This window comes from Camellia sinensis, chromosome 15, assembly GCF_055761805.1.
Source record: "Camellia sinensis isolate YWXY chromosome 15, ASM5576180v1, whole genome shotgun sequence".
Lineage (NCBI taxonomy): Eukaryota > Viridiplantae > Streptophyta > Magnoliopsida > Ericales > Theaceae > Camellia > Camellia sinensis.
The window spans coordinates 46754344-46766081 of NC_138975.1; the positions used below are offsets into that span (position 1 = coordinate 46754344).

At 37.7% G+C, this 11738-nt stretch overlaps 1 protein-coding gene across 1 annotated transcript; it reads left to right on the forward strand.

Annotated features, from left to right (window-relative positions):
- The first annotated feature begins 265 nt into the window (after positions 1-265).
- On the forward strand, positions 266-2196 carry LOC145812755 (mitogen-activated protein kinase kinase kinase 20-like). The gene has a single exon (XM_082907898.1). It carries the CDS (start codon positions 775-777, stop codon positions 2029-2031), a length of 1257 nt encoding a protein of 418 aa, XP_082764024.1. The 5' UTR covers positions 266-774; the 3' UTR covers positions 2032-2196.
- Positions 2197-11738: the final 9542 nt, after the last annotated feature.

Consider the following 11738-nt stretch of genomic DNA (forward strand, 5'->3'; position numbering starts at 1 on the left):
ATAATGTTTCTCATATTATAAAGTACTCCCCTCCTGATTAACAAAAATAAAAAATAAAAATTGTTAAAAAGGTAAAATAGATGCAATTAAGACTATTAGGACTAATTAGCACAAGATGCAAATTACAAGGGTTATGGATATAACTTGACCAAATTGAGGCATCACAAAAATAATTAAAGAGTAAAATTGGATACAATTAAAATTAAGAGGATCAAATTAATACAACAAACAAATTACAAGAATCATAAGTATAATTTACCTTTATAAAAACAACTACGTCACATTAATTTTATTATTCTTTTTTATATAAATTTATGTTAGAACAGAACTTTCAAATTGATATTTATGTCTTCTCCACAGCTTCATATTATGGGAATTATAGGTTTATGAAACATATTGCAGCCCAATATAAGCAATAACCCAAATGCTGGTAGCTGGATAATGAATCCAAACTGAAAAATGGTTCCACGTCAACCCAAGACCCAAACCCACCGACCCGACAAAAACCCATTTTATTTTGTAAGATTTGTTTACTTAAACTGCAAGGCACATGACACAGTTGGCCTCTGTCTGTGCCTCACTCTACCCAGACTTCAAATCCTAGTCGAAATTGTAAAAATCCTACATTATCTATCAAATCTCTCTCTCTCTCTATCTGATTATATATTTCCTTAAAACCCTAAGACCTAGTCCTACAAATACATACAATACTTTATCAAAACATTCACAAAAATATCCTGGGAAGAACACAAACAACAAACAGTCTTTGTGAAGATGGTATTGATGAAGAGGAAGCACGAGGAGCTCGAGATCAGGAAAAGTGTCTATGGCGATGGAAACAAGTGGTTCAGAGGGTCCATCATCAGAAAATCAAGCAGCGGACCGGTTTATTTGGCGACTTTGAAGAAACCCAAGTGGAGACTTACCCACTTGCCTGTACTAATGGCGGTCAAGTCCGCTGAGGTTTCTGATTCGGCTTTGCTTCAGAGGGAAGCACTTGTTCTTAGGAACTTCCATGCTTGTCCCTACATCTATCGTTGCTTTGGGGAAGAGGTTTTCACCAGTGATCGCAATCGGATGGTATATAACCTTCTGTTGGAGTATGGTTCTGGTGGAACCCTAGCTGATGTGATCAAGAAAACTGGTGGCAACGGATTGCCTGAATCTGATGTTAGGCACTACGCAAGGTATATTCTTGAAGGTCTTGATTGTGTTCATAGCGCTGGTTATGTTCACCGTGCTCTAAAGCCTGAGAATATCATCATTGTTCCGATCATTACTAGTACTGGCACTGAATATATCGCAAAGATTGGTGATTTTGGGTTGGCAAAGAAATCAGAGCAAGCGAGGAAGATATTCAGAATGCCAATATCTTATAAACTGAGAGGAAGTCTCCAGTATTCGTCACCAGAGACAGTGGTTGATAAAGGGCTACAACAAGAGCCTCCCTCTGATGTTTGGGCTCTTGGGTTGATTGTGTTTGAGATGTTAACTGGGAAGTCTGTGTGGGATGGGAAACAAGATTCAGAAGTTGAGGACATTCTCTCTGAGATTGGTAAAGGGCATGGAGTGCTCAAACTACCTGGTGAGACTGAGGTATCAGAGGAGGCAATGGACTTTTTGAAGGGTTGTTTTGCTGGGAAAGCTACGGATAGATTGACTGCTCAGATGCTCTTGGATCTCCCTTTTGTGGCCGGATTGGGCAAGGATAGCGGAGAGGATGAAGAAGAATTATCTGTGGAGGATTCTGAGGAGAAGGATTGCTCGCCATCGTTGTCATACTACGAGACTGATGATGAACTCAGTTCATATGCCTTCCCAGATTATTGGAACTTTAGGGTGATCAAAAAACCAAAGGTGGATGGAGTGGCAGCTAGGGTTTGCTTGTCCACATCATATGATGCAGTAGATGACGCTGGACTCAGTTCTTTCTTTTCGGATCGTTGGAGCAACATGCCATTGGAGGCTGAGGAATTGGAGGAAATTGCAGAGCCTGGGAGCGTTTATTTGACATTGTCAGTACATTATTAGGATGATGATGAACTAGTTCTTCTTCGTCTGTGTGTACTGCCATAAAATGTGTTCACTAGTGTTGGCCCTGCTGAGTTAGAGAGAAATGTATAGTGAGAGAAGAAAATTGTTTTGTTTATTGAGTTTATTCATTTACATAAATATAACCCATTGACATATTAAGTAGGTATGGTGTAAAATTAAAATTAGAAGAACCAGACACTACAAAAATTTTCACATTCACCCCATCTGTAGTATTAATACATTAGCATCGTTGCTACTAGGACTCCATTATTCATTGAATACATAGTGCAGAAAAATCAAAGTTACTGATCACTAACATGAGGTAGATATCAAATTAGCAATTGTTTGGCCATGTGACAAACTCTTAAAAAGTTGTTTTTCAGTTAAATAAATCAAAAGACAAAAACCTGCTTGTTTTCTGCTAAAAAAAAGCTAGGGATTCACTCAACTTTCCCACTAACCAAAAAAAAAAAATAGCAATTACTACACATCAACTCTTTTAGATTCTAAAGAAGCAAAAAAAAAAAAATGACCAAAAATCAATTGCCAAACAACACCTTTGGTCCCTCAATGAAAATACAGCATTTTGTCTTCATTTGGTTAAACTGCACATTTTAATCTATCTATCAAAAACATAGCCTCTCACTGCCAAAATGTAGCACGTTGTCTTCTTACGGTATTTCTAATATATCTCAGCATCAAAATGTAGTCTGAAATGTTGGAGTAAAAAATGCAGCCAACAACAATTTTTTTTTTTTTTTATTTTCAAAAAACATAAAGTGCACCATGAAAGCATAATGTTATCATTGCACCACTAATGGAGCCTTAAAATGTAGAAATAGTCAACATGCTTGGAAATTGTTTACAATGAAATGATGCCTATCTTCTTCATCTTTAGCATTAATTCAAAATTTCAATCATTATTTACTTATTTAGCTTTGCATGTATTGTTTTGTCTCTGGTACAAATTCAGAAATTAGTGTTGCTGCACGCTACCTTGTTTTCTGTCACCTTGCTAAACCACCTCGAACAATATAGTATTAGATTTCATGGAGTCCATGATGTTATAGAGCTATGAAGAACTAGCTAGGAAAACTTACTCTACAGTCGAAGTACAAGCTAAAATCCAACAAGGAAGGCATAAACTAGGTACTCCAATCATATTTATTACTAATTTAGTACAGCTACTTGTGATGAAAAATAGAAACTAGTGGTTTTGAAACTATCCTAACAAGATTATCATCTACTTATGCAGGATCAATGATATGGCCATCTTGAACTCACCTGGTAAGTTTAACACTACAGACATGTCACGCCAATGGAATTTTCATCCCTGAATTCAAGCATCTACTGATCCTTCACTTCAAACCTAAAAAGTAATCTGTACACCAAATTTATATTTATAAAATATTTAGAATATAGAGAGAGTATTGCACACAATAAAAAGAGTATAAGTAAGTACTAATTAATTAAAAGAAAAAACTGAAAAATCAAGTACACAGAATCTCCTTGTGCAAAGGAGCCTCCTTACATATGAAATGTATAACTCCTAACTTGGAGGCCATTCCACCTTTGGTTTCTTATGGCACCTTGTGACAATGGCCATGCTAACTTGCCCATTGACAAGTGGTTGTTATTCCATAGACAAATTCTAGGGTCTATAGTTGAAACTGAAAGGAATATAATACCCCAAGGCTGTGTTCGGATCATAAATTTTGGTGTGTGAAATGTAGGTAAAATGCAACTATATTTCATTCACATTTCACCCTCCTTTTCAGTTTCTCTTTCCAAATCCCTACACAAATCCATGATCCAAACACATTCTAAGAAAAATTACTTTGGTAAACAGGAAACTGAATTAGAAGCATACCTCTCAATCTCAAGTTTTAAAATTAAAGGCTGCCAGAAGAAGTGATGCTGTAAAGCTACATAATATTCATTAGATTTGACTGCCATTGCTCCTCCATTGGAATAGAGAGAGAGAGAGGAATAACGAAACTTTCTAGCCAGATCAGCAATGACCCGTATTACCAAAAAATTTAGTTTACAACTGTCTTCAGAGAAAACCACAGGTTATTCATAATTCAGAGATGATTTGCAAGAAACGAAGAACGCATAAGAGGTCAGCCCCACATCACAACCAGTGAATGACAATGCGAATCATAATGGGGAAAAAAACAGACGTAGACTATAATGAGTAATAAAGAACTGATATGGAGGGAAACTAAACAAAGTATAAATGCATGCTCTTACCTACAATAGGCCAACATAGAAAGTGATTCACCATTAAGGTATGTTCTATGGCTAAAGGCAAGTATTTCTATAGCAGGACATAAAAATTTACAACCATACTATTCTGAAATATAATGCCACTTTACTACCATCAGCTGCAACTTCACTGTAAACATAAAATGTCGGACTTCCTAATGATCTCTGCTACAAGATTTGAGAGAGAGAGAGAGAGAGAGGGAGGGGGAGAGAGAATAGTTTTAGTTCATCCGTCCTGTTAACCAAGCCAGTGTTCCAGGGCTACCACTGCCCGTTTCCATTTTCAGACCTCTTTAAGTGACAAGAGTTTATTGAAAGAAATAAGAAAATGAACAAAGAAGATGCAACTCACTTTAAGAACTATGCTGAGGCTGGTTTATGAAATTGATATGCCATATGAGTAAGTTGATATGAAAGTCTTCTACAACTCTTTCCTTAAACAACCTCTACTATAGTAGTATCACACATGAACAATATTAAATTCAGTTGGAAACTCTACCTGCAAGTTGAATCTTTTTCAAACAAAACTATGCATGAGGCTACAAATTACTGACTTATGAAATTATGTAACATTAAATCCATGATCAGTTCGGTTGCACTTAAAGCAAAGGGGGAAAAAAAAAAAGAAAAAAAAAAAAAAAGAGGATATAGGAGACACTAGGGGTAGGAATGGTTGCTATGAGGATACAAGTGTTCTAGTAGCAATTAGAAAAGAACGAGAGAAAGAAGGATCCATGGTGTCTTCACCATTTCTTCGCCACTGAATGTAGCATAAGGTCAGACAAGTGCAGATTTATCTCAGTACTAGACTACTTCCTTGGTGCATGACTCCACACACAGGCCAAAGGAAATCAATTCAACAAACAAAATATTTACAATTTACTAAATCCCATATGACAGACCATGTTGCAAATTTCATTTATGAAACCTCACTGATCCCATTTCTTGAGAACGTAGAAATGATTTTCCTAAACCCCTTCAAAAACAAAAACAAAAACAAAACAAAACAAAACAAGAGAGAGAGAGAGAGAGAGAGAGAGAGAGAGAGGGAGAGAAGGTTTCTGCATAAGGTCTGCAGAATAGTTCCTGAGCCTACCTCCTAAAGATGAATAAGAAACAATAGGTTGTTGTGTCCTCTGTTCATTTGTTGACAGATTTCTTTCGCTTTTCTTTTGATCTTGAGGTTATTTGGACCATTTGTTGGGAAGGAAGGCAAAGCGCAGCATGGAACCTTTCTATGAGCCTTTCATTATCATTTTCATTAAAATTCAGAACAAGTTTCCTCTTACTGTGTCTTCTCAGCAATCAACTAGAGCCTTAGAGGGTTAGCATATGGGTTAGCAATAGGATGAAAAAGAACATGATAATGTAGTAGATAACAGTTTGCTGCATTTGCTACAAAGAAGACGAGAAGAGAACATAAAAGATGCATTTGATGTGATGAAGTGCTCTAACATTGCTAGACAAAAATCATAGCAGGATGCTTTCAGTCCTGATAACTTTAATCCATCAGACCTCAAAATCTAGTAGTTCTTGGCTGTAGATGACTGAACCAGACAAAACAAATTTCCTTTTGTCATAAGTCCATAATGACCAAGTTTCATGACTTGCAATGCAGATCTCGACATTTATAAGGTCTGCAATTGTACCAGATTAGATCATTCATGCCTTCTTTCTCAAATTTAACACCGTCAATTTGGTTAACTATTTAACTAGGACAAAACAAATAACACATGCATGTAGCATCACTGAAATGACCATTTTCAAAATTGCCTGGTGAGATAAGCACTTAACAAGTTAGCATCATCAAAAAAATGGTATATCAATATTGATGAACTGAAGTCCTTGAGTCCTTCCATAGTAAATTCTGCTTAAAAATGTAAATGGGTACACTTAATTAATACTAGAGTTGATGCACACACCAATCAGTTAACTAATTCCCCACTTCTCTCTATTTGCAACAAAATAGGAGCTCAAGTTAAAAATTTTAGTTGATTACAAACCCGATAAAGCCCCTTACAGAAGCAATAATCCAAATAATTTAATTGAGACAATTGTATTTTGAGGAAAATTGAAAATTGACAAGACTTCAAAAGTGGGAAACACCAAAACATTATTCTCTGTTCAGAATAAAGCAAATTAGGATGCAAGAAAAATAGATGTTTTGTCCAGAAAAGTGATAATTAAAATTTTATAATACTCTCTCCATCTCATTTTATGTTTCCAACTTCCCATTTTTGAAAATTCATTTTATGTGTCCTAGTTTGAGAAGTTAAAAAATTTTAACCATTACTTCCTTAAGGGAATTTTTTTTTTTATAGCAAAGTCAACTAGGACACATAAAATGGGACGGAGAGAGTATAAACCAGCAATCATCAATGTAACTAGAGATCACAACATCCACTTCAGTTAACACTTAAATTGTATAATTCCTTGTATTTCAAAAATGGGGCAACAAACCAATTTCTCTGCATTAATAATGTAGCAAAGTAATTAAATTTAATAGAAATTCAACAAACATGACAGGTCGAAATGAAATATCTCATTAATTGTTATCAATATGTACTATCTACAATGAAAAAATTCATGTAAATGATCTCTTCTAAAACACATATGTGATGAATACTAAACACCGGCTGGAATGGTAAAAGTAATGGGGCACTGCTGCATTGTATTTGTTGAAACCTGTTTTGACTTGTTAATTACATCATCGAGTGCAGGAGCAATGATAGAGCTTGTAGTGTCCGTGCTTTCTTGATCTTCCAACATTCCTTCTTCGGCAAAACCAGAAAACTCTTGAGTGTCAATCTCATCTGCCTCGTCTGACCAAGAAGAAAGAAAGAACTCTTCTGATACGGAGGTACAATCATCTGAAGATGAGGAATAACTGCACTCCTCATCAGTTTCGTATAACATAAACGACAAACCAACCTCATCTGGAACTAAAATCTCTTCACCCTCTTCAATTTCTCCATCATCCTCAACTAACCCTTCTACAAATGAGTGATTCAAGAGCATTTCAGCTGTCAATCTATACATAGACCTCCTCGCAAAACAACCCTTCGAAAACTCCCTCCCCTCTTTTGATACCTCACTCGGAGCTTTAGGCAATTCATGACCTTCCCCAATCTGACGAAGAAGAACCTCAGCATCAAGATCTTCCTTCCCAACCCAGGGAGGCTTTCCCGTTAGCATCTCAAGCACAATACACCCAAAAGCCCAAATATCAGAGGGAGGCTCTTGAATATTATCGACAACTACTTCAGGAGAAAGATACATTGGAGTTCCTCTCCAGTAAGGATTCAATCTTCTCTTCTTAATCTGTTTCGCTCTCTTCGTCAATCCAAATCACCAATTTTCACCTCAAATTGGTTACCATTTCGCCATTCTCACCATTCGTAACCTCTTCACCAATGGTGGCTCCAAAATAGCTCAAACTGGATTGAAGCAACATCCTTGTTTTTAATACAACATCTCTGTTAAAATTTTAAGTACACGTACCAAAATAAATAAATAAATAAACTAACATTAAATTTTTGTATAGAATGATGTGGACGTTTCCCTTTAAAACAAACATCCTGAAAGATTATTTTTATTTATAGAAAGGGCAAATTAAATCTATAGTCTGTATAATTTGTTTATTGTGTTAATTTGGTTCTTAAAGCTCTATTGCATCAAATTCTTTAATTTTTTATAATCTGTCAATTTAAAGTAAAAATTGGACAAAAATTAAAGACAAAATGGTTCATTTAAAAGGGAATGAACCATTTTTAATTACTTTGAGAATAGGGAATTGACTATTTGACTTTAATTTTAATCAAGTTTATTATTCGATTGATTTTTTGTGCAAATTTAATAGGTAAAATTAATGCAATTAAAACTGTAATAAAAGGCAAATGAAGTAGACTAATAAACATAAATGGTATTGAATTGACACATTGTGGCAAATTAGAAATAAAATTAACGCAACTAGAACAAAAGGATGAAATTGACACAAAAGACAAATTAGATGATATAATTTACCCATATAAAAATGATAATGAAATATTATTCTTTATTTTATTTTTGTATAAAATTTTTGTGGGAATAGAATTTTCTAAATTAAATCCAAATGCAGTTGGTTGGATCCAGTATCCAAACTCAAAAAACCAAAACCTACCGACCCAACAAAACCCCATTCTGTAAGGTTACTTTCTAAAACGGCCAGCCACATGACTGTCATGTCACTCAGTCTCCTCTATTTACAGACTTAAAACCTACTCCAATTTGGAATCAAAATTCCACATTATTTACCAAATCCCAAAACCCTAAGACCTACATAGTAATAAGAAAAATTCACATCAATTCAATATTCTCTAAACAACACAAACAACAAGCAGTCTTTGTGAAGATGGTATTGATCAAGAGGAAGCATGAGGAGCTTGAGATCAAGAAAAGTGTCTATGGCGATGGAAAGCTGTGGTTCCGAGGGCCCATCATCGAAAAATCAAGCAGCAGACCAGTTTATTTGGCGACTCTGAAGAAACCTAAGTGGAGACTCACCCACTTGCCTATACTAATGGTTGTGAAGTCTGCAGAGGTTTCTGATTATGCTATGCTTCAGAGAGAAGCAATGGTTCTTAGCAACTTCTATGCTTGTCTCTACATCTATCGTTGCTTCGACGAAGAAATTATGACCGTTGATTGCAATTGCATCATTTATAACCTTCTCTTGGAATATGGGTAAGGCGAAACCCTAGCTGTCCCTCCCCAGGTATGGCTGATGGATAAGTTGAAGGTAGTGGATGCTTGCCCTGCGTATTCAGGGCATGGCTATTTCTTTCGCCCACGGCTAGTTGACTTCCCAAACGAGGAATGGTGGTGCCATTGGATGTGTAACAGATCTGCTGTTGACATTGCTTGGCGCTGTCCCTGGTTTGATATGCCTGAGATGAGCTACAGCATGTCCCAGCAACCTGGCATTTAGTTGGTTGGCTTGACACATTGTGTCTTCTACTTTTCATTTCGGTTCAGGCGTCAGTTCGGACATGACCAGACTTGCCCAGAAGAGGGGATAGAGTACCCAGCTTCATTTTCCAATCCGAAGTGCACAACTAGCTCGATATTCCACTGCATGGAGGACAAGAGAACTTCTGGCCCCTACTCCCAATTTCAGTTGTGCCCTTTCTAGCGAATGCATAGCTTGGCTTGAAGATGAGGCACAAACTGGGCCTACTTTAGCATCTAAAGCTTCCACAAGCTCTAGGAGGGACGTAGGAACACCTGACTCAACCATGCCCCAAGTTTATTGCTTTAATATGTACTTTCAAGTTTTCTTTTGAATGTAATAAAAAACAACTTCAATTTGTATCAAGAGTTGGAGAACTCTGTATTGAAATCAATGAAATTGAAGGTTGTGGGTACTGAAAATTTTCCATTTGGTCCAAAAATGGTCTAAGTTGTAAAAAGATTAATTTGAACAAAATCAACTTTTATTAAAAATTTTCAAAATCATTTTCGATAAGGATCACAACTGGACACACCCGGAATCTATCCTTGAGATGTACAACCCCAAATCCAATAACTGGAAAGTTGCCCCTTGTCTAAATAGCACTGCACTGTATTGGAGATCACAACCGAACTCTTGGATGTGGAATAGACAAAGATGACCAACATAATCACATAGACATAGTTGATTTGGAAGTGTTTATGGCTGGACTTCATAATGAAGTTGCCTACGTATCCCGAAGATGGGAATCAAGCCTTACGTAGTTCGGTTCGAGTTCACTCAAGTTTTAACACTCTCCTTTTGCGCTCTAACTTTTGTCAAGGCCGCTCTTTCGAGTTTTCGGCCTAGCGAGCCTCTCAAGGGTAGTATTTCTTCAACTTGTCCATGTTGACTGGTTGGAAGAATTCAAGGCCATCTAGGTCCATAAGAACGACAGTTACACCCGACCAAATAGATTTGATGATGTAAGGACCAGTCCAATTAGGTCTGAACTTGCCCCTAGGGTCGTGGATGGGAGCTCGGTTGTCTTTGAGCACCAAATCCCATTCTTTCAAATTTATGGACTTAACCTTCTTGTTGCAAGCCCTGGCAATTCTGCGTTGATAGCCTTAGACGTGGTACAGTGCTTTCAGCCTCCTTTCGTCGAACAGCATAAGTTCATCAAACCTGCTCTGCTGCCAATCTGCATCCGCTATCTGGCACTCAGCCATTACCTGCAGCAACAGAACCTCAACTTCAATTGGCAGAACAGCCTCCATCCCATAAACTAGAGAATACTGAGTTACCCAGTAGAAGTCCGAATGGATGTTCTGTAGCCCCAGAGAGCAAATGGCAGCTTATCTGGCCAGTCCCTGTAGGTTTCCACCATCTTCTGTAGAATGTGCTTGATGTTCTTGTTGGCGGCCTCAACAACTCCGTTGGTTTCCGGCCGATATGTGGATGACTTATGAAAAGCCACGTTATATTTCTCCAACAAGTCGATCACTTCCTTCTTGAAGTGGGAACCATTGTCCGAAATGATCTCATTCGGGACCCCATAGCGATAGATAATATTGTTCCTGATGAACTTGGCTATGTAAGACGCCTTCAGCACTGCATAGGATTGGGCCTCAACCACTTTGTAAAGTAGTCTATCGCCACCAAGATGTACTCATGCCCGTTCGACCCCTTCGGAGTAACTACCCCAATAACATTAATCCCCCAGACTGAAAATGGCCACGGCGAAGTCATGTTGTACAGCTTCGATGGCGGGATGTTCATGCGGTTTGCATGGATCTGGCATTTGTGGCATCGCCGAACAAAACCAATACAATTCTCCTCCATGGTTGACCAGTAGTAACCCTGCTTGAGAATTTTTCGAGCTAGCATCACTCCGCTCATATGCGCTCTGCACTCTTCTCTGTGGATGGCCTCCATTAGGTGCTTTGACTCTTCAACATCAACACATAGTTTATGCATTCCCAGATGGCCCCGTTTGTACAATTTACCTCCGCAGATGATAAACTGAGCAGCCATTCACCTTATCGCCCTTTTATCTTTAGCATTTGCCCTTGGTAGATAAGCCTCCTTTTCCAGAAGTTCCAGATGTCATGATACCAGGAGTTTTGATCTTGTACTTCATCTATTGCGGCAATCAGCTTGTAGGCCGGCACATGCCTCTGTTCTATGATGATTGGACGCATCTGGACTCCCAAAAGCATGTCTATCATGAAAAATAGAGTTGATAAAGCGTCAACGAACCTGTTGCTCTCTCTTAACAGATGGGTGAAGGTTAGCTTCTCAAACCTGGGAATCAAAACATCCAGCGTTTGGTGATAGATATTCATCCTTTCCTCCTTAACTTTCCAGTCTCCTTTTACTTGAAATACAACAAGGTTCAAGTCCCCAATGACATCCAACCATTTTGCCCCTAGTTCCAGGGCGGCTTCCAAGCCAACGATACATGTCT

What these genes read in the sequence shown, in the direction of transcription:
- LOC145812755 (XM_082907898.1), top strand. Translation starts at nt 775, where the DNA reads ATGGTATTGATGAAGAGGAAGCACGAGGAGCTCGAGATCAGGAAAAGT.